We start from the raw sequence: 22,380 nt of genomic DNA, 5'->3' as shown, positions 1-22,380 counted from the left end.
TTGTGAAAACTAAATGTAGACTTTGACTATCTGAACCAAATGCTTTACAGAGTCAGAACTCTCATATCTGAGAGGAAGGAATATATAAGTTAAAGAAAAGCAGTAAAATTGTTTCTAAGGAAGTGATTTTGTAATGGTACAGTTAAGTACCTGTCTTGGTGCTTCTATTTTAATTGTGAATAAAGACTATATTTCTGAAAAGAAATTTTTGCTTTCATATCATCAGTGTAGTAACTTATTTCTGGTTAGAAATAAATTACTGCACTGATAATATGAAAGCTATGATATAAATTACTATAGAAAATGTTTTTTCTTATACATATATAATTAGTTTATATGTTGGTCAAAAAAATACAATGTGGTGACAATTTTGAAAGTATTTTTCATATTCCTTGCACATACTTTCTTCCTACACTTGTGTCCCCATACTGTGCTTCTGTCCCTTTCTTTTTATAGGTAAAAATCTGTTTATACTGTTCTAGGATTTGAGATAGTATATAGTGTAAACTTTAGCACTAAGCATAGCAGCAATTTATTAACGGATCAAATTTTCACTCAGTCTCCTATTTTACAATTGAATAATAACAGAAACTTATAGATGAATGTCAATAGCAAGGTGAAAGAATCCTTTGGGAGACATAATGAACGTTTTAATAAGTGAAACATTAGATTTAAAAGACATTGTTGTTTTTCTTATTTATCTTTTTCTATTTTCTCCCTCTCTCTTTCCTCTCCCCACTTCCCTCTTTCCTCCTTCCCTACCTCATTTCTTATTTCTCTTTCTTGTTCTTTCTCTAACCTCTTTCAGCAGTTCTCTACTATCGTTTCCTACTACCATTAAATGGCCATGTTATGTAATTGAAGTTTATTTGCTTATTTGTTACTTCTTGATTTAATAACTGTAATGTATTATTAATTTTTGCAGACAGCTTATTTTTTCTAAGAATAAAAAATATTCACATATATTTATTTATGTATATACAACTCCCATTCTATCTCCCTTTCCATTGTGGATCTGTAGAAAGAAAAAGGTTGAGCCTTGAAATATTTAGTTTATCAAATTGTAAGAATTATCAAATGCTAATGCATTTGATTTTATTACTTTCAATGATTCAGAGGTTTAATGTTTCAGAAACTAATTGTTACATAGTATTTTAAAGATAGCAATAAAGAGATTGTACTGAGTCTACACTTGATAACATATTTTAAATAACAGGTTATTTGTCATTTGCATATATACATACATTTGTTTCATAATGGACATTCATAAATGTTAAGTTTTCTGGATATATAGATGCTGGGGATAGGGAAAACCTATTAAGTACATTAGTTTTTATAGGTGTTCAGTGTATATTTGTTGATTGAATGAGAAAAGGTTTTAGAGAAATACTAGATTTTGAAATATAATGTATTTGTAGTATAATTATTTAATAGCTCTATAAATATGTGAGACTATAGTTTAGCCTATTTTAAACATTAAGTTCTATGAAAAAGAAAACATCTTGGGTCATATTAATAGACCATTTTCTTATTATAACAACAAAAATCGGAAGTTTTAATACAGATTTTTGTGGCTTTTATGTGATTTTGTTTTTATAATACTAAGAAAGATTTAGTATTATTTTCCAATAGTTCCTTAGAATTCTTATTATTAATATTCTGTTCTAATGCAGTTAAGGAAGCATTGACTGCCATGACTTTACAAAATTAACAGAGAAATAAAATCCTTAAGTAAATTGTCCATTGATTTTATCCTCTAATAGTCATACTGGAGAATAAAATCTCCTTTATATCTAAACTCAAGAGAATTTGTGAGTAATTATAATTAGTCACTCAGGATACACCAAATTTTGTTTACATTTCTATTTTTTAGTAGAAGTAAAGGTCCTAATAGTGAAATAATACCCTTATTTGGATCAAGTACAAGGGAAGAGGATTCTTCAGAACTTCTTAGCCATCATTGGCTAAGAAGTAGTATTACACAAGCAGTATTACACAAGTGTTCTTTTCATTTACCTTTTACAAATTTTAAAACAGCATTTTAAGGACAGAACCAATATAAATATACTAATTATAGCCATTACCAGGCAGAAACATCCAGCAGCTAATAGTCAACTACATAAACTAATTTTAAAAGTTTAAGATTGAAAATATATATATATATCTCGAAGAAGAAGAAGTAATTCTTCTAAGATGCCTAGGACACTTGGCAGTGCCAGTTCTTAACTGTCAGTGGTCAATTGCAGCAAAGCAACCTTGTAGTACGTTATCAGTAAAACATTTTCTTCAATGTGCACCAACCTAAAATCTGTATGTGGTGATACCATTAGTTTATTGGGCTCCTGACTGCAGTCTTTAATAAAGAAAATGTTTGGATGTGCATTGAGATACAGAATTAGTTGGAAAGAAGTAAGCAAATTTTGGAATAATGCCTTATACCTAGTGATTTAATTGTTCAGCTCAAACATAATAAAATTTTTCATCTGTAAGTAAATGACCTTAAAATGTCTCTCCATATATCTTACCTCCAAGATCTGTTGCAGAAGCTAATGCCTAAACTAGTGAGCTGTCTACCCCTACTTTGTTACCTAATACTGCCACTACTGATAAAATAGTTTCACTGAGGAGAAAGAAATCAAACATTTCCTGTCAAGCTTAAGGTGGAAACTTACACTATTATTATACCAACATGATGCCGCTTCAGAACTGAGGCATATTAATAATATCATGGGGTTATTTTAATGCACTTGAACACATTTGTGAGGATACATGGGGACTTGGGGAGCTTCTTTTAATATTGAAATGTCATTTCAAAATTTACCTCTAAGAGATGTGAATTTTTGAGTCTGTGTGAAGTGAAAGGTGAATGATGATATCCAACGTAGGATAATGTTAATCGCATATAACAAAAATAGTTAAAATATAATGTAATTTATAAGGAAGTCTTTTTCAGCTTAATTAAAATAAATGGAATGTGTTCTGTTACAAAGATTTTTTATGTTCTTGAACTCTTACCCAAGGAATACAAGTATGAAACCTTTTATTTGTAAATAAAGTATATTTCTTGTTTCCCATTTAGCTTTTAGCAAGCTATGCATTCTTGAGAAGGAAAATGCTTAGGGCCATTGAGGCGATCTAATCAAGCAGTAATGTTAATTGGAAATAGGGTGATGGCAGTGGAATTTAGAATACATGAAATAATAAATACCTTTGAGAATTTAAATAATCATCATTTACTGATAGATTTGATATGGGGATTAAATAAGGTAGAAGATTTAAGGATGGTGCCTATATTTAGTTTTGAACAATCAGTTGTTGAATAATGGGGCCACTTATTGTAATAGGAAAGACCGGGGAAAAATGGACAGTTTTGGATGTGGAAAACAGAAGATCAGTTTTGAGCATGCTGCAGTTGTGGTTCTTCTGAAGTATAAGTTGAAGTTTCATTATATATGATTAGAACTCCCTAAGCGTATCAGTTTGGGAGCTGCCAACATATAGGTAATATTACAGCCTTGTTAATGGAAGAAATTATATAAAGACAAAGTAAGTAGATGGAATTCTAAAACTGACACCTAAGGAAATCCAACATTTGGATATCTAATAAAGGAAGGAAAACCAAAGTCTAAGAGTGAGCAGTCTGACAGGTAGGAGAAAGCCAGGTATGTAAATAGAGGAAAGATTGAGTAAAGGATGGTCATCATAATCAGTTGTTACTGAGAAGTAAAATATGTATACCAAAATGTACATCTGATTTGGCAAGCAGAAATCATTGGCCATACCTAATGAGAATTGCTAATGTATGGAGTAGGTGGAAGCTGATTAAAGTGGGTAGAATAATGAATGGGAAGTAAGAAATGGGAAGATAGCAGTAGCTAGGGGGAAATGTGCTTAACAGAGGAATGGTTTTGTTTTATTTGGTTTGACTATGGGAGATACTAGATTATGTTCACATACTAATGGGAATATTCAATAGAAAGGACGAATAATGAAAATAGAAGGAGATAGCAACAGAGAATTAAAGAAGTAAAATCTTTGATAAAGTAAAATGAGGGGGGAATCCAGAATACATATTGGGGATTGGCCTTCAACTGGTAGGAAATTTCATCTTTTAAGATGACAAAGAAAAGAGTAGACATAGTAGTATAGAATTACTCATGGAAAGATGAGAAAACTCTCCTCCAACAGCTCCTGTTTTCTTGGAGATATGATCACACCTTAAGCTAAAAGAGTAGGGAGTTAAGGTAGAAAATGTGAAAAATGAGGAAAAGTGAACAGTCATTGTGGAAAGTTAACAGACTTACTATTAACACATGATATTGCTTGTACAAAGTGGTTGACTATGAATTTATGGTATTGCCAAATACCCACTTGTTTGGTGCTTTTCCAAGTTTTGACTACTTGGGAAACTACTACTTTGGTAGTAAAGACAGCAGAATAAGGCAGATGGTTGAGTTCATCTATCTATGGTTTATGATCCTGAATCTTTTCTTTTTTTAAATCTAATGTGTTCTATCAATTTTCAAGAATATCTCTGTTCTCTATTTAATAAAATTTTAAATTAATTAGTTCCAAAATGTGGTTTTTAAGAATATAACTTACCTCTAAAATACTGTAACACAGACATACATTTATCAGTTTTCAAATTATCTTAGATTAGAAGCTGGAGTCTGTGACAATCTGTGTCTGGATGTGGTATGGTATATTTCTTGGTGTTCTTTATATGTTGTGCCCCAAATATAGATGTAATCCTTATTTACACTTGAGTAGATTCAGGGGAAGATGAGGTACAATAAAAGCACAATGTTTTAATCTTAATCAATTATTTGCTGCCATTCTGAAATGAATTCTCTTTTTAAAGATTTTTTTAAGGTAAAATTTGTTTTGAGAGAATTAAAGCTTATAGTTGTTACACTGAAGAGGCAATTGATGTCTTTAAATAAACAAGCAATTTATTATTAAGCAGGTTTTAGTCATTATATAGTGGGTAGAATATTAAAAAGATCACAGAAGGTAGCACAGGAAATCTTCAGTGTTTATGGGCTATTGAGTTAGTAACTATAAAGTATTTACCTACATTTCTTTTTTCACTAGTGGACATATATGACTTTTTGTTGTTGAATCTATGGATTCACAAAATTATTTACTGGATGGACATTTTTGGTGTATGTCACATTTATACACTACTACTACCTTTAAGAAAAAGTAGAATAAGTGTTGATTTTAACTACATCAAGGACTAAAGAATAAGAGTTGATACTTTATTACAATTGACAAATAATGGTAAATTATGTTCTAGAGGAAAAAACTTTATTAGTGCATGAGGGTCTGCCATGGAAAAATTGTTTCTTTCATAACTTAAACACAATCAAATTATTTGGATTTCAAACACAATAAAGTTTTCTGAAAACATACCTAATTATAATAAAACCTTGATACTTAAGAATTCCAAATGCTACAATCCTGTTTCTATCCAGAATATAGCAGGAATTGTTTCTTTCTTCCTTAAGTGTATTTATTTAGAAGTTCAGAATATACCAGGACTTTATACTGATATGACATATGTTTGTTATGCCTTCAGAAGTTAAAGTAGTAAATACATTCTGTTATTGCCCCCAAATAATTTCTTGGATAATGAATATTCTTCTAAACTGAATAGTATCAGAAACTTTGGTCTGCTTTTTTAAACCAAATAATCCACCTTTGATGAATATAAAATAATACCACTCAAAATGTAATTCGTTTATTGATTTTATTAGATAAGAGATAATAAACTGTGAAAAGTTATGCAAATGTAACATCTCTTTCCTCTTCCATTATCACCATCACCACCATCCCATTTCACCTCTGATCTTCCATTTGGATCATTTAGAAAATTGACACCACTTTCATTGTCAATAGCGGATTACATTCCCATTTATTTTCTTAAAATTCTGTGCATACATGATAGATTCTTATCATTCCAGGAAGAAGCTCTACTTCTGATGTACTAGACATACAAAAGCCTCCACTCTCTCATCTGACCTTTCTTAACAAAGGGCTTAGTAAATCTATGGGATTTCTGTCCATCAGAGATTCACAAGATGAGAAGGATTATTTCAAGGACATTTTATCAGATAATTCTGGACATGAAGATTCTGAAAATACATGCTCCCCTTACCAGTTCAAAACTAGTAGCCCAGAAAAAAAAGCCATCCCTGGCATTGATGTGCTTTCTAAGAAGAAGAGCTGGGCTTCATCCATGGACTTGCTTTGTACAACTGACAGAGACTTCTCTTCAGGAGAGACTGGCACATATCGTCATTGTCACCCTGAGGCAGTAACAGTGCGGACTTCAACTACTCCTAGAAAAAAGGAGGCAAGATACTCAGATGGAAGTATAGCTTTGGACATCTTTGGCCCTCAGAAAATGGATCCAATATATCACACTCGAGAATTGCCCACCTCCTCAGCAATATCAAGTGCTTTGGACCGAATCCGAGAGAGACAAAAGAAACTTCAGGTTCTGAGGGAAGCCATGAATGTAGAAGGTTAGTAATTTTGTGTGTGTTTGAGAGATAATCAAATATAAGTCTTTTAAATGTTTTTTCGAAATAAAGAAGGGTGATTAAATCATTCTACAAGTCTTATTTTCACTACCAAACCTTTGTACGGGTTGGTCTTTCTGTTCTCCCTTCCATCAAAACCCTAATCAAAGTACACTGCTTCCACAAAGTCATCCCTAATAAACATGCCCAGTCTTGTTATAGTCTCTCAATATTTGAGGCAGTATATCTTTAGATTGCAAGCTTATCAAAGGCAGGAGGCATGTTTTCTACTTCTTTTAGCTTAAATTCTCCACTGTGCCCTCTACCGTGCATTCGTGCGCTGTCTCATGGGAGGCTTCAGTAAATGACTGGTTTGTGAAAACAAGAAGCAGTCCATCATAACTGGCCATGCTAGAGAAGCAGAATGGCAGGGTTATGGTGCATTGCTTCCCAAACTACCAGCTTCAAAAAACAAGTGTTGCAGCAGAACTATAGGAGATTATAATTTACTTTGTCTGGAATAAAGCTTTGAATGATAGCACACTTTAGGTTTATAGAGTCAGCCTCAGTTTGAATTAGTTTCCTCCATTAGTAACTATGTGGTCTTTACTTGGGCTTCATCTCTCCAAGTCTAAATTACTCCATCTATAAAATAGGCTTCTCAAAATAGGTTAATTAGGTAATGAATATAAAGTGACTAATATTACATTAGTAGTGTGAGTAATATAAAAATAACTTCGTAAGTGGTAAATTCTTATTCTAGGGAAAAACTCTGTTTCAAAAATACTTGATTTCACACACAAAACTCAATGTGTCGATTGGAGTAAAATTATGTCCAAGACATATGGATAGAGGCTATTTTCAGTGTAAATAGATGTGACATATAGGTAGAGGCTATTTTTAGTATGAATAGAAGCACGAGAAAAGAAGAGAGAATTTTTAATCTAATTCTGTACCTTTTTTAAGATTCAAATTTTATAGCTGCCCTTGCTTCCTAGACAAATCCTAGGCTATAGCTTATTAAAGACAACTTTAAGATGTTTTCTAGTTCAAAAAAAAAAAAATGACATAATTAAGGGTCACATTTATTTTTAAGGTCATTATTCTAGTGTAATATTTTTTATTCATGTATTTCCTTTAAAGTATTCTAAAGATCTGTTGCTCTGTTACCTAAGTCTTTTTGTTTTGTTTTGTTTTGTTTGTTTGTTTTTTTGAGACGGAGTTTCGCTCTTGTTACCCAGCCGGGAGTGCAACGGCACGATCTCGGCTCACCGCAACCTCCGCCTCCTGGGTTCAGGCAATTCTCCTGCCTCAGCCTCCTGAGTAGCTGGGATTACAGACATGCGCCACCATGCCCAGCTAATTTTTTGTATTTTTAGTAGAGACCGGGCTTCACCATGTTGACCAGGATGGTTTCGATCTCTTGACCTCGTGATCCACCCGCCTCGGCCTCCCAAAGTGCTGGGATTACAGTCATGAGCCACCGGGCCTGGCCTGTTACCTAAGTTTTAAGCATAGCTCTGGAGCTGAACATACTTTCTGAGTTTTGTTTTACTTTGAGTAAAAGGTTTGTATTTTTTTTCAATTTCAGGAGTTGAAAATTAGTAAAGAATTTGAAATATGGAGGAAATTATTGAATATTTAATTGATATAGGTTACTATATAACATGAATTTTTCAAAAATATTAGCCAACTTTATGAGACAGTTACATATAATCTTCATTGAAAATTTTCAAAGATAGGAAGTAAAAATTTAGAAATTTGTATACAACGTTACAACTTTTAGAATTGTGATACGAAGAGATTAGGCACTTTCTATGGCTTAAAAGAGAAATCTCTTTTTTTATGTTGTACAACAGCCAGTATATGAACAATAATTTAGTCTAACCTTCTGTTGAGCATGCCCTCATGGAAACAATTATGTAAAGGAATCTTGTCCATTGTGAGGGAAAAAAAACCTTTCAATGATTCAAATAGATAAAACCATTAAAATTTTCAAAATATAATGAAGATATGTACCAATTTAGATGAGTATTTCTAACACTTAAAAGACAGAGTAGTATCTGTCTTTTTTTAATGTGAATATTAAAAATGAAATTATAGGCCAGGCATGGTGGCTCACACCTCTAATCCTAGCACTTTTGGAGGTCACAGTGGGAGAATTGCTTGAAGCCAGAAGTTCAAGACTAGTCTGGGCAACATAGAAAGACCTCATATCTTCAAAAAAAATTGTTTTAATTAACCAGGTGTGGTGGTGCACACCTGTAGTTCCAGCTACTCAGGAGGCTGAGGTGGGAGGATCACTTGAGCTGAGAAGTTTGAAGCTGCAGTGATCTGCCGTCATGCCACTACACTCTAAGCTGGGCCAAAAAGGAAGACCCTGTCTCTAATGATAGTAATAATAAAATTATAATTGCTGATGTTTTTATGTGTGATCTAACTTTAAAAAGATTATTTGTCTTAATATTTGGTAAATTAGTAGTAATGTGAATTAGTGAAACTTTGAGAATTTTTTTTACACTTGAACCTTGCTTTGAGAGTTAAATAGGAAAAACATCAAACATTAATAGAAACATATTTAATCTGTTAAATTATGCCATAATGGCCTATTTAATATATCTCATTTGCTTTTCATTACTAATAACAAAATATATTAGACTATTGTAGCATGTGATTCTATTATCTTCTCAGGTAATATTATCTTCTCAGATAATGTGTGTATGCACATGGATATAAGTGTTAAGGAAACTCAGACCAACTTGTTTCCACATACGCTTTTATATCTGCAAAGATGATGCATAATTCTCGTAGATCCTTATTTGTTCAAAACGTAACTATATATTTGATATCATTTCCAGATTTAGAAATTTTGTATTTGTTACAGAATGCACAAACAAAAGAAAATCTTTCAAAAACTATAAAATGTGCTTTGAATTGTTTGATACAGGACAATCCTGAAATCTTTTTAACTATTGAGTGTTTTCAAAAGCATTTTCTCTCATGAAGAACCTACTCGTTATTCCCCCAGAGGCTATTTTACAGCTTAGTTAAACAAACACCTGAAAATGTTGGATTATTATGAAGTTATACTACCTTAAACCTCCATTATTATATAGTAACTTGAAAGTAGCAATAAATTATGTTTGCTTTATACTAAAAGCATTATTCAAAAAGAATGTTAGAGGTTTAGAATTCAAAAGCACTAATTCTCACTAGTTGAGTAACTTTGCTGGTCTTTATGCAGTGCTTTTTCTAAAAGTGAAGTAATTTATGTTAGATGTGCAAACAAAAATGCAGATTGATAAGATGGAGATTTTAGCTACTATGCAAAGAAAAAGGAATAGAAAAATCATATAAATCCCATGTTTCTCATTTAATTCTCATGAGAGACAGGCTTCACGGATCCCTTTTATGTGTGCTAAATCAAGCAAGACAGTAAATATCATTAATGTACACAGTTTATTGTACACATTTTTTTCTTAAAATATTTGCATTTTAAACTTTTAAAAACAAATATTCTGTACAATTTTTGTGATTTTTAAATTTGGCAGTCGCTAATGGGTTTCAGTAATTTTAGAACTAGAAGAGCTCTTAGAGGACATGTTATCTAAACATATTCTTGGGCTTGTGAAGATTTAATAACATACCCAAGATCACATAACGAGTTAATGATAGAGCTTTATTATTTTGGAGATTGTAGATTTTTATCATAGATTTTCTAAGTATTGGTCTAAGGATCTCCCACTACTGTGACTTTTTTTTTTTTAAGTTGTGTTCCACATTCCTGAGCTGATACAATAATTGGAAGAAACAAAATTGCTAAATTTTAATTTGTTCTTTGGGTGTGAAAGAAGGGTTATTGTTAATAAGAAACAATTTTTCTCCAACCTCTGATATATAGCTTTTTCCTTAACCCAGGCCCCATCCCCTTGAAAGGATCCTTTACCTAAATAATCTCCTCAGCATTTCTTTAGCTAACAACCAGCTAACTAGTATATGGGACACTAGACCTTCAAATCATGGAATTTGGAATTGGAGGGAATCTGGATACCATTTAAACCAAACAGCTCATTTTCAGAGGTCCAGGGAAGTTTATAATTTGTAATCCATAATTCATAATCCACAATTCATAATCCATAACAAAGCTATATTTTGAATCCAAGTCTCTAGATCACAATAATAAGATTCTTCCACTCCGCTATCCTGATTTAAAGAAGACAACAGACACATATCAGATACATGGTTGGGACATTGGATATTCAACTAACTGCCTATGAAGTCACTTAAGTCTCTCCTCAACAAAATTACATAATTTTTAATACAGCAAAACAAGATAGTATTATGAAATAATGGCTAAAAGTGAGGCACTTTTAGTTCTTTCTGCATTAAACCATACAGTGCAGGGGTTAAGATGGAACTGCATTATGTTATCTATTGTGGTAGATAGTATTTTGGTGGGGTTCTACTATGGTTGGATCTTTAAGATAACTAATTCTATGACTGACAAGATAGGGCATAAATTATCAAAAAGCAGCGACTGGCACTGAGTGCTCTCATTACTTTGGGAACAAAATGAGACAGGAACAAAAAAGATCTCAAGAAAGAAATTGTAGTTGATATTGAAAAATTGTAAACAGAAGATTATTACTGCAATTATTAAGTTAATACTTTTCAGATAGTTCTCTACATACATAAAGCAGTAGGGAAGGGGCAGGAAGAAACATAACTTAGGTTTCTCTTGTGGTAACTGTTTTTAAAAATTGACGTTGCTCTTTTTCGTGTCATTCTTTTAATTCTACTTTCTTTTACCCTCAGAACAGGATGGTCTAATCTCTTTTTTTTTCTCAGTATTTTCTTTTCTACCTCTTCAACTCCATCCCAAGATCTGAGTATTTATCTGTTTTCTAATAGGAGTATCTGACAAATGTCTCTTTCTTTCTTGTGGTGTAATTACCATACACGCCCTATCCATTGCTCTGTGGGTTGGCAGTACATTCCTGATTATGAGATTGACTTGGAACCAGTACTGTGAGTATAGTACAAGCAGTACTCCCACACCCTGGGTGGGGATCATGAATAGCATTTGGCTTCCAACAGTTGTAACTCCTCTGCATTCTGCACAATACTAGAAAGTATGAAGAACAGATAAAACAAATTTCTACAAAAGTGGCAATGGTTAAGTGTTATTTGTTTAATTGGCTGTTAATCAACATACTTCACATCAAAATGAATATTGTTTTCTTCTTTCTAGCGGTGTGATCTCTGGTCCTAGCCTAGTTTTGCTGTCCCATGACTGCCCTATGAACAAAGCTTAGACTCTGTGTTGTGCAACTAGAATATGTAAACACTCAAGTATGGGAACCCATTCTCATTTGAGGAACCTTAATATTTCATTCGAGAAGATTGCATTTAAAAGTTTGCATTCTTATAGTTAAACTTAAGAAAAGAAAAGGGATTAATTTATAATTGTGTACGTTCATGTTCAAGTATCATGTGTGATACTTTTAGTATCTTATAATTCTTATGGAGATATATATATATTTTCAAAACTTATCTTTTATAAATTTCAAAACTAGTAAGGATGAACTATTTTAATTTTTATTTCTTTACCATATTTGCCTTTGAATAGCAAGGAAAAAACATGATTGAGTTATTTAGATTACTCCATGAGCTAAAATAAATAATTTTCATATTCATGTTTTTATTTGATTTATATCAGTTCAACAGAAGTAAATGAGTATAAGCAGGGATTTCCTGTAATATTGGTCAAATATCACATGTATTTCAGGTATTAATGACTTAATTTCTAGATTAAGAAGGCTTAATTATTAGATTATAAATGAAATGCAAATATATTTTGTGTCTCTGAAGAACACAAATTATGATGTAGATAGAATCAACACCTTAGAAAGGAAAGAAGTGTCTACTGTGTTTCCAGGGTGGGATTTTTAAAGAGATTTCTGTTTTAGGCCAGTATTGTCCAACAGAATTTCTTCAGTGGATGAAATATTCTATATCTGCACAGTCCAACTCAGTAGCTACTAGCTACATATGACTATGGAGTACTTGCAGTATAGGTAGTGCACCTGAGGAACTGAATATTTTATTTAAACTTACATAGTTACATGTGGCTAGTGGCCACCATACTGGAATATTGGACAGTGCAGCTGTAGACTATTCCCATATGACATTAGGTTAGTATAAAAAGCCAACACTCAGTTGAGGAAAGACTGGCTTCAGAACCATTTGGGAGAAGGTGAGCAATAAGTTGTTATTTAGTTTAAATCAGAATGCAACTGAGAATATGTATTTACCTTTCTTTTGATTTATCCAAGTGGAAAAATAAAGCTGCATTCTGAAATCCTAGGGAAAATTAGAGGTAAAACCAATATAGACTTTTCATTGGATGATGTAATGTTGACTTCAGGGTTCATAGAAATAATATGCTCCTTTACTGGAAATGAGGGACCTAATTTAAGTCTACCCATAGCATGATTCACATAGACCCAGTTTGGCTTTAACATAGCCACTCTCTAAGGACAGACTGAAATGTCTTAAGAAAGATTGAAAATGGAACTTCCTAACAATGGGTATCATCATATTGTTTTAAGACCCAGCAATTTTAAACTTGTTTCCGCATTTCATCGCAGTCTCCTTATCTCTCCATTTGTCTGTCTGCCATGCAAGTTTGAATATGTTTATTCTCTGCTGTCAGCCATTTGCAAATATTCCATCACCTGAACAAGATAAAATTCTGGCTCCTTGGATCATCATACTTGAGGTTCCCCATGATTATATCTTTTATCTCATCTTTTAGCATTTCATATATCACACCTCACTCCCACACCATGTACACATTCTCATTTTCTCCCTCTCTCCCTCCGTCCCTTTTTCTTTCTCTCCTTCTCCCCAGTTCCTTCCTTCCTCCTTGCCTCCCCAGTTCTGAGTATGTGTGTATGTAGAGAAATACACACATACATACACACACAAACGTGTGAATGGATGAATAGATGATTGATTGATTGATTGATTGATCTACCTACTTACCTACCTACCTACCTACCTACATATTTATAGGCCATTTAATATCTTCTTGTCTTTATTCACACAGCATTCTGCCTTAAAACTCTCAAAGCTTTCAGACATTGACGGTTCAGGAATCTTTCACCTCCCCACTTTAGGATGATGATGGCCTGTTTTGCATTGAAATTACTGCTTTTCAGGAGCTTGTCTTTCCTCCTACAGACCTTGAAAATTTGGCCTGGTCTAATTCATAGCTGTATCCTAAGTGTCTGCCACTACACCTGACATATAATAGGCACTCAGTAAATGTTTATTAATATAAACAAAGTTTTGCAATGTGGCTATTAAAGAATTTTAATATATGCAGTGGTACTATTTCAGATAATGGGTTACAACAATATTCTCTGGCAAATTATACATGTAGTGAGGCGAAATCTTACCTCCTCTTCCTCTGTCTTGTCCAACTCTATGAGTAAGCTCATACACTTTTCACTTATAACCAGAACAACCAACAGAGAATGTAATTGATTTCCTATTGAACTCTGTACTCTTTGAAAGTTTTAAAAATGACAGTGAAGTCATAACAGTGAATCCTTGAAGATTCTGGAAGAGTGATACAGTGAGCCTAGCCCAAGTCACAGCCAACTATGTGGCTACTATATCAACACCCCCATAGAGGGAGTTGGAAACTGTTCATTCTTTCTGCTATCCCTACTCTGTGTATATTTTTAGATCTATTGAGTGACGAACAGTTTACAGAGCATTTTTCCATATGTCCTTACTTTTTAACATATATTCACACTTGTATGAGGTTTGTTCGCCCAGGTTAAAAATTTTATTCATTATGTCTAGCTCTCAAGGTATTTTAGAAAATGTTCTATTGATTGCAGTGTGGTGTAATATAGAATACAGTAGACCCTAGTAAACACATAAAAGTTACAATCACCTATTTCTCAAAATTATTCTCCTATAAAAGAAGAATAGAGAACACTTTATATATGAATACATAATATTGTTAGTGTGTTTTTCTGCTTTGTTTGAAAATTGAAATATTTTGTTAGGACCCATATCCTTTAAAATCTGGGATTTTAAAAATGATTTATAGTTCTGCACCACAAAACCAATCATTTTAGTTCTTTTTGAAACTTGCATCTGTAATTTTGGTCATATATTAAAGGTAAAGACATACCAAGGTAAAAGTGGTTATTTAATACTTGCTGCAGTTGGCTGAGTCTCACTTTCTACATATTACTTGTCTGAGCTTCAATGTGTGTCACTTGTAAATGGTGTTTTCAGATTATAATTTGTGCTGGCTTAGATTCATTTTAATGTCAAAATTGTAGACTTGAATGTTTCATCTGAAACAGCTTTAAGCCCAGAATATTATGCAAATCTTCATAATCCAAGTCTGATCTCCTAAACATTTAAAGTATAGTGTGCATGATCGCATGCCACAACTTTATGTGGTAAAAGTGCTAATTGTGTTAAGTAGTGGTAGAAATTGTGACTCTTAGTTGTCAAGAACTTATGGCAAAACACACTTGCCTATTGAAAAACTGCTTTTCATTGTTGCTGTATAAACGGCATCAATAAAATAGAATCACTGTGAATTTTGTTCAGAGGATAAGATTACAGATAAAGGATGATAAAATATTTGTTAAGTTTTTATACCTCATATTCTGACAAAAAGTATACTCTTAATTATGGTAAAATAGTACTAGAGATGAAAGATTATTTTCTAATTTCAGAGTATGCGTTATTATAGAATCTGTATAACTAGACTTCTATGCAAATCTTAATGCTTTGGTTTTTAAAAAAAAATTTTTTTTTTGACAAGGTCTTGATCTGTCTCCTAGGTCAGCTCACTGCAACCTCTGCCTCCTGGGCTCAAGCAATTCTCTCACCTCAGCTTCCCAAGTAGCTAGGACTACAAGCATGTACAACCACGCCTAGTTAATTGTTTTTTGCTTCCCCCCTGCCACCAACCCCCATAGAGATGGGGTTTCACCATGTTGCCCAGGTTGGTCTCAAACTCCTGTGTTCAATCAGCCCAGCTGCCTCAGCCTCCCAAAGTGCTGGGATTACAGGCATAACCCACCATACTGGCCCAAATCTTAATTCATTAAGCCATTCTTCATTAGTCCTTATTCTTTTCATTATCTCATAACTATTGCACAAAATGTTTTTTGGAAAGAATATATTCATATATGTTTTATGTGTTTATGTATATTTATTCACACACACCCAATTTGGTACTTCTTTCTTGGTGACATCACATTTGGTGGCACAAAACCTAAGCTGATTTTACATTCCCATTTGCTCTTTTCTTCTCGTTAATATTTCTAACTTTTGCTGAAACTTCATTTTCTGTAATTGAAAACCAAGTACTTAGAGGAAGTCAAAAAGAAGGAAATTGTCTAGTAATATAAGGAATAATCATGATTCTAAGTGCACTCTAGTACACTAATTTTTACATCGTATGCTTCATTTAGATATTTGCTAGCTGAGAAAAGAAATTTGCATACCAACAAATTAGATATTGAGACTAATTTTCAGCCCCAGAAAAGGCAAATAAATTCAGTCCAACAACTGTAATGGTGAAAGCTTAAAATTTTTCCATTATAGTTATAATATGGCAATGAAGGTGGCTACATGTACATTTTATAAAATGTATATTTGGTTATCCTAATAGGTCAATTGCATATGATTCAAGAATTTTGGCATTCAGAAAACTTTGTAATATTCTGTAAGTATGTGGAAGCATTGTTTTGGTTTAAAAAAACAATAGTCTGATACTTTCTAGTTAAAATACCAGCCAGGTTTTGTTGGTACTGGGAAATGGGCACATGAAGATTCATTGTACTGTTTATTTTTATGTCTGTTTGGAAGTTTCCATAATAAATAATTTTTTAAAAATCAGCCAATTAATACCACATTCCTGGGATCTGTACCAAATCTAAAGTGCTAGAATTTTACACTCAAAAATAGAAAATATGTTTCTGTGTCTGGATCCTCTAAAAAGAAAAAATAGTTAATAATGTCCCATACCTCATTTACAATTAGATATTACCCCTCTTCAGCAGACCAGAACAGAAGAAGAAAATCACTTCTATCTGGTTAGTGCCTACTAGATACTTTTATGTGCAGGTAATCTCAGAGAGCCAAGAAATGTTTCTGCTCAGATGACCCGTAAACAGAAAATGTGCCTCTCCATATATACCAGTACAAGATTCTCTTTGTAAAAAACATAATTTTATAACAACACCTGGAAATGTTAAATTTATTATTCAGAAATTTTCCAAGACACACTCTAGAACACAAGAAGCTCACCAAAAAAAAAAAAAAAAAAAAAAAATACCTACTACTTAAGTTAACATGGATACACCCACCCCTACCCCAGTAAGAGAAGGAAAAGAAGTCTTTCTACCCCTAATAGGCAAAGCAAGTTATCCCATTTGTGTTTTGGAATACCAGTGCTCTATTACTATAAAATAGTAAAGTATCATAAGGTAATAACCTCCTCCCCCATAGCATATTACTGAAAACATTTACAGACCAATAGCTCATCAAGGGAAAATGTTTTATTGTTATGGTTTTAAGAGTGGTTAGTCAAAGTTGCATTTATTTGTCTTACAGAAGGAACCCAGAGATTGAAAAACGTTTACTAGTAGTGTCAGAGTAAACTGAAGAAATAAAACATAGGATAGTAGTAAGGGTGAAGAAATATGGACATGTGAAACAATATAAGAACAATTATAAAGTGCCACCAAAGAATGGAAATTCAGATTAAAGTTTATGATCTTATAGCCACTTTTCAAAAATAGTTGTGAAATATTAAATTCATTTATTACTTAATATGGGGTGGGAAATTGTTGCAAGACATAACATCCAAGTGACTAAAAGTTCTTTACTCAGTTTATTGAATAGGCTTATTGTGATTTCCTACTTTTCTTTGTAAGATATTAAAACCATACTGCCTGTTTAGATTTGGTTCCTGTCCATGGCCTTAATGGTCTTATTGTCCTCTATATTGCAATTCCAGGCTTGCAGTTTGGTTAAGTTTTTTTGGAAAAGTTCCTTAAATTTTTAGCATGAGGACTCTGTAGCAACAAAACAAATGTACTTTGGTGTTCCTTGAAAATAGCAGTTCTTCCTAGGTAAAAATGTAACTTGCATATAATGTACTATATTCATTCAATTTAAATTAGTATCAAATAAAATGATTGTTTTCCATCTTCTACAGTCCTTTCAAATTACATTCATAATAAGCCAGAGGATTTTTTTAAATTGTTTATTCCTGTGGTAGGATGCAATCATTTAGAATTAAAAAAAAAAGTACTGGTAAATACCTTGATTTTTTAATTCTAAAACTCGATTGTACTATTACTTGATATTTCTGTTCACCATACACAAAGCCAGGCAGTCAGGCTTGCTTTATTATTCCTAGTTCCCCAGGTAAACATTATCCTAGAAACAGGCAGAACTTTCTCTCCATGGAATCCGTGGCCCATCATCTATCCTTTTTCTCCTCCCATTTATTTAAAGCTTTGTCTCAGCATGACTCTTATCCTTTTTTGGGGCATGACCTCTCAATTTTCAGTTCATCATCCCCGTTCTGATTCCACAAACCTGGTTTCTATGGTGCAATTTAACTATTTCACTTATTCTTTCCTTTCTTTTTCTGTTAAGAATCTCTATTAAATACCTTCTAACATAAGGAATAACATCATGTGAAGACTGTCCTCAGGTTTGCAGACTAGCAAAAAAAAACTCCTCACCGACCTTGATTCACTACTGCCATGCACTTCATGTCACTCCTCAGCTTTAGACACTTCCCAGGGTCCAGTATCAAATGCACGCACACACACACACACACACATACACACACACGAAAATTCTGATTGGTTCCACTAAAATTTAGGTATTCTAGCCTACCTTACATCTTCATGGCTACATGAAAGCTTTCATGTACTTTTTGCTGACTTTTATCAGCATTGTTCACAGCAGAATTTCTTTAACCTTCTCAAGCTTCAGCCAAACAGGCTCCCAGGGGGTGATAGACTTTTTTATTTTCCATGCAACTTTCTGACATGAATATCTTGGAGTTCCCTCTGTTTCACTCTTTCCCTTGTCTGTTGCTTCTTTTAAGAAGGAAAGATTTTTCCTCCTTGCCAGTCTACTCATCCCACATGTGTTCTTTTTCCATCTCCTGTTTCCTTCAACGTTTTTTTTTATCAGTTTTTCCCACTACCATTTGCCACTTCAACCTCTCCCACTCAGTGGGCTTATTATCCACCACCTAAAATCAAGCACAAACATTCCTCTGTGCAAAAAACTAACAACAACAAAAACTCTCTATTTTTTAAAATCTTGTCTTCCCCAATCCTCAAAATTCGTGAAAGAATACTCTATACTCATTTGCTCAAATTCTTACCATCTAGTCCTTCTTTAACCCTTTCTGATTTGGCCTCTGACTAAATCACGCAATGAAAATAATTCTCTTAAAGGCCACCAGTGACCTTTATGTACCAATTATATACATTTATTCACTCAGAAAATATTTATTTTGTGCTTGCTATGTACCAGGTACGTGCTAGACTAGATACTAGAAGTACATCTAAAAAGGATAAAATTCTTGGCCAGGCGCAGTGGCTCACGCCTGTAATGCCAACACTTTGAGAGGCTGAGGCCAGTGGATCACTTGAGGTCAGGAGTTTGAGACCAGCCTGGCCCACAGGGTGAAAACTTGTCTCTACTAAAAATACAAAAATTAGCTGCACATGGTGACACGCACCTGTAATCCAGTTACTCCGGAGGCTAAGACAGGAGAATTGCTTGAACCCAGGAGGCAGAGGTTGCAGTGAGCCGAGATTGTGCCATTGCACTCCAGCCTAGGCAACAAGAGTGAAACCCTGTCTCAAAGAAAGAAAAAAATAGATAAAATTTTTTTTTGTCAGAGAGCTTATGATTTAGGTGAGGAAACAAGCAGAGAACTACAAAGCAGTGGAAGAGTTCCAATTAGTTAAGCATAAGGCAATGTGAAAGTAAGAGAAGCAATGTCTAACTCACCCTTTATGTGGTCATAGAAGCTTTTAGGTAGAAAGAGCCGTCTCTTAAAGGTTAGAAAAAGTATTCAGGTAAAGAAGGGGAAGACCAGTGTTTCTAACACATGAAGTATCTTTCAGAAAGGAACCTAAAAGTTAATATGCTTTTGATTATCTGCAAATTCAGTAACACAAGTGCAGAATTTTTTAGGGAAGTTGATGGAGATAAGACTTTTACCTGAATTGGGTTTTAAATTTATATTTAAATTGTGTGTATGTGTGTGTGTTCCCACTCCTCAAAACTTTGATTATATATATACGTGTGTGTCCATATATATACTTTTTGCCCAATTCTCACAAATGAATCTGTGACTTCAAAATATAAAGAGCCACTGCTATAAATGTAGTTGGGAGCCAGGCGTGGTGGCACATGCTTCTAGTCCCAGCTACTTGGGAGGCTGAGAGAAGATAGCTTGAGCCCAGGAGTCCAGTGCTGCAGTAAACTATGATAGTACCACTACACTCCAGCCTAGGCAGCAGAGTGAGACCCTGTCTCTAAAAAAATAAAATAAATGTAGTTGAGGACCAGCTTATAAAATGCTTTGAATACCAAGCTAAGAAGTTTTAAACTGTATGGTGAACACTTTAGTTTCAGGGCAGCTCAGATTTTCATTTCTGGGAAGTTTACTTTCTGTAATGTGAATTATCATGTAGAGGAGCAAAACTGCAGAAAAGGGATTTAGGAGACAGGCAATAGTTGAGGAGTGACATGAATAGTGCTGGATGCTAGAAACAGTGGGATTGAAAAAGAGGGGATGGTTCAGAAATATTTAGAAGGTGGAATTTAGATTTTGATCCACACTTGGCCCTAGGCCCGGCCCCCTTGGACAGTGCACAAACCTATGTAGTACCCCCTTCCAAAGGCTTATCATCTTATTCTGGTGGAACTGAACATTCTGTGTCAAATTAAGCATCAAGATGCTTGTCTTATCTTGCACATTTCAAATTCTTTGAGATTGTTGTATCTTTGGATTGTCTATTCCTTACAGAGTCTAACAGAGAATTACACTTAGTAAACATCCAAAAACCGTAATAATGATGCTTGCATGGCATCTACTCTGCTCTAAAAGCTTTGCATATGTTAATTCATTTAATTCTCATAACCTTATGCGATGTGCACTATTATACCCCCTTTTTGGCTGAATTTTAAAAGAGTCATGGGGTGGTTAAATTACTTTCCAAAGGTCACACACTAGAAAGTGGTGGAACTGAGATTCAAACTGAGGCAGTCTGGCTCCAGGGTCCGTGCTCTGAGTCAGTATACTACACCAACTGAAAAATCGGAAGCTGTTATTTGAATACACTCCAGCGACTGGTAAATTTAAAGCAATGTATAAAATGTTTTAGTCCCACAAGATTAATATTTGGATTTATGTGGAACAGCTAATGAATTTGTTTTCCAATCTTCTTGTTTTAATCCTTTTAGAACCAATTCGAAGATACAAAACTTACCACAGTGATGTCTTTAGTACCCCCAGTGAAAGTCCATCTGTTATTTCCTCTGAATCAGATTTCAGACAAGGTAAGAGGCATCTGAAACAAGCAAACTGTTTTTAAGAAACCGTGATTATTATTATTATTTTCAGTAGTGTTGAAATATTAATATAAGTTGTCAAAAAGAATATACTGTATAAAATTGCAAAATTATAAAAAGCTGCTGGTTACTCAGTAGTATCGTCGGAACTAAATAGCAGTTTCATCAAATAATGATGTAGTCCTTTTTATTATGGAGATAATAATTCATTGTCTTTAAAAGTAGCATGATTTATCTCAAAAAAGTTTAAATACATTATGTCATTAATTTGGTTCTGTGAATTTGATTTGTACAACTCTATGTCTGCTGTTTGAGTTTTAAATAAAATTACTCTCATGTATTTATCACCTGTGCCATAATTTTTTCATTCATAATTAGTGAGAAGGAGTGAAGCCTCAAAGAGGTTTGAATCCAGCAGTGGTCTCCCCGGGGTAGATGAAACCCCAAGTCAAGGCCACTCGCAGAGACCAAGGTAAGTCATATGAAAAAGTAGTGATATTTCCAGTGACCGGTGTTTGTTTTTTATTTGAATTAAATAGAATTTTTTGTTTGTTTTTCATTGTGTTTGGTGTTTTTTTGAGACAGAGTCTCGTTCTGTCACCTAGGCTGGAGTGCTATGGTGTGATCTCGGCTCACTGCAACCTCCGCCTCCCAGGTTCAAGCAGTTCTCCTGCCTCAGTCTCCCAAGTAACTGGGATTATAGGTGCACACCACTGCGCCTGGCTAATTTTTTAATATTTAGTAGAGACTGAGTTTCACCATATTGGCCAGGCTGGTCTTGAACTCCTGACCTTAAGTGATCCACCCGCCTTGGCCTCCCAAAGTGCTGGGATTACAGGTGTGAATCAAAGATAATTTTTTTTTTAATTATCCTTCTTCCTTTATTTTTTGCATTTTCCTTTTCTCTTCCTTTCCCTTAGCTCTCTTGGTTTTTATAAAAGTTCTCAGAAATGTATCCATTATATAAAAGACAAAGTATTGGAATCTTTTAACATCGTAATTGACTCTAATTATTTATAGTTGTGTTTGATTTTCTTAATTATCAATATGAATATAAAATAACAGGAAGGTGGGGGCATGGGATTAAAAATCTGTGAGAAGATAATAAACCTTGATTTCTAAGAGAATAATACCTCTCTTAAAAGGTTGGAATAGGGCCGGGCGCGGTGGCTCATGCCTATAATCCCAGCAC

The 22,380-nt window shown here is 33.8% G+C and overlaps 1 protein-coding gene and 1 long non-coding RNA gene across 10 annotated transcripts in view; one reads left to right on the top strand and one right to left on the bottom strand.

The window, feature by feature from the left end:
* Window positions 1–22,380, top strand: part of PTPN13 (protein tyrosine phosphatase non-receptor type 13) — a 208,489-nt gene that overhangs the window by 94,933 nt on the left and 91,176 nt on the right. For 8 of the 9 annotated variants that reach the window (XM_032239688.1, XM_032239689.1, XM_032239696.1 and 5 more), the window contains exons 7-9: window positions 5,967–6,530; window positions 21,081–21,176; window positions 21,567–21,660. In XM_032239688.1, the coding sequence (XP_032095579.1) occupies window positions 5,967–6,530; window positions 21,081–21,176; window positions 21,567–21,660 (754 nt within the window). The remainder of the gene's footprint in view (window positions 1–5,966; window positions 6,531–21,080; window positions 21,177–21,566; window positions 21,661–22,380) is intronic. The other variant, XM_032239695.1, reaches the window with a different exon arrangement.
* On the bottom strand, window positions 7,636–8,399 carry LOC116524437. Its single transcript, XR_004257328.1, has 2 exons — window positions 8,029–8,399; window positions 7,636–7,697 (listed from the first exon to the last, which is right to left on the bottom strand). It is a non-coding gene; the product is annotated as an uncharacterized LOC116524437 (long non-coding RNA).

Source organism: Sapajus apella, unplaced genomic scaffold (assembly GCF_009761245.1).
Source record: "Sapajus apella isolate SASKATOON/1434 unplaced genomic scaffold, GSC_monkey_1.0 scaffold45, whole genome shotgun sequence".
NCBI classification, from domain to species: Eukaryota; Metazoa; Chordata; class Mammalia; order Primates; family Cebidae; genus Sapajus; species Sapajus apella.
This window is presented reverse-complemented; position numbering and strand designations above follow the sequence as displayed.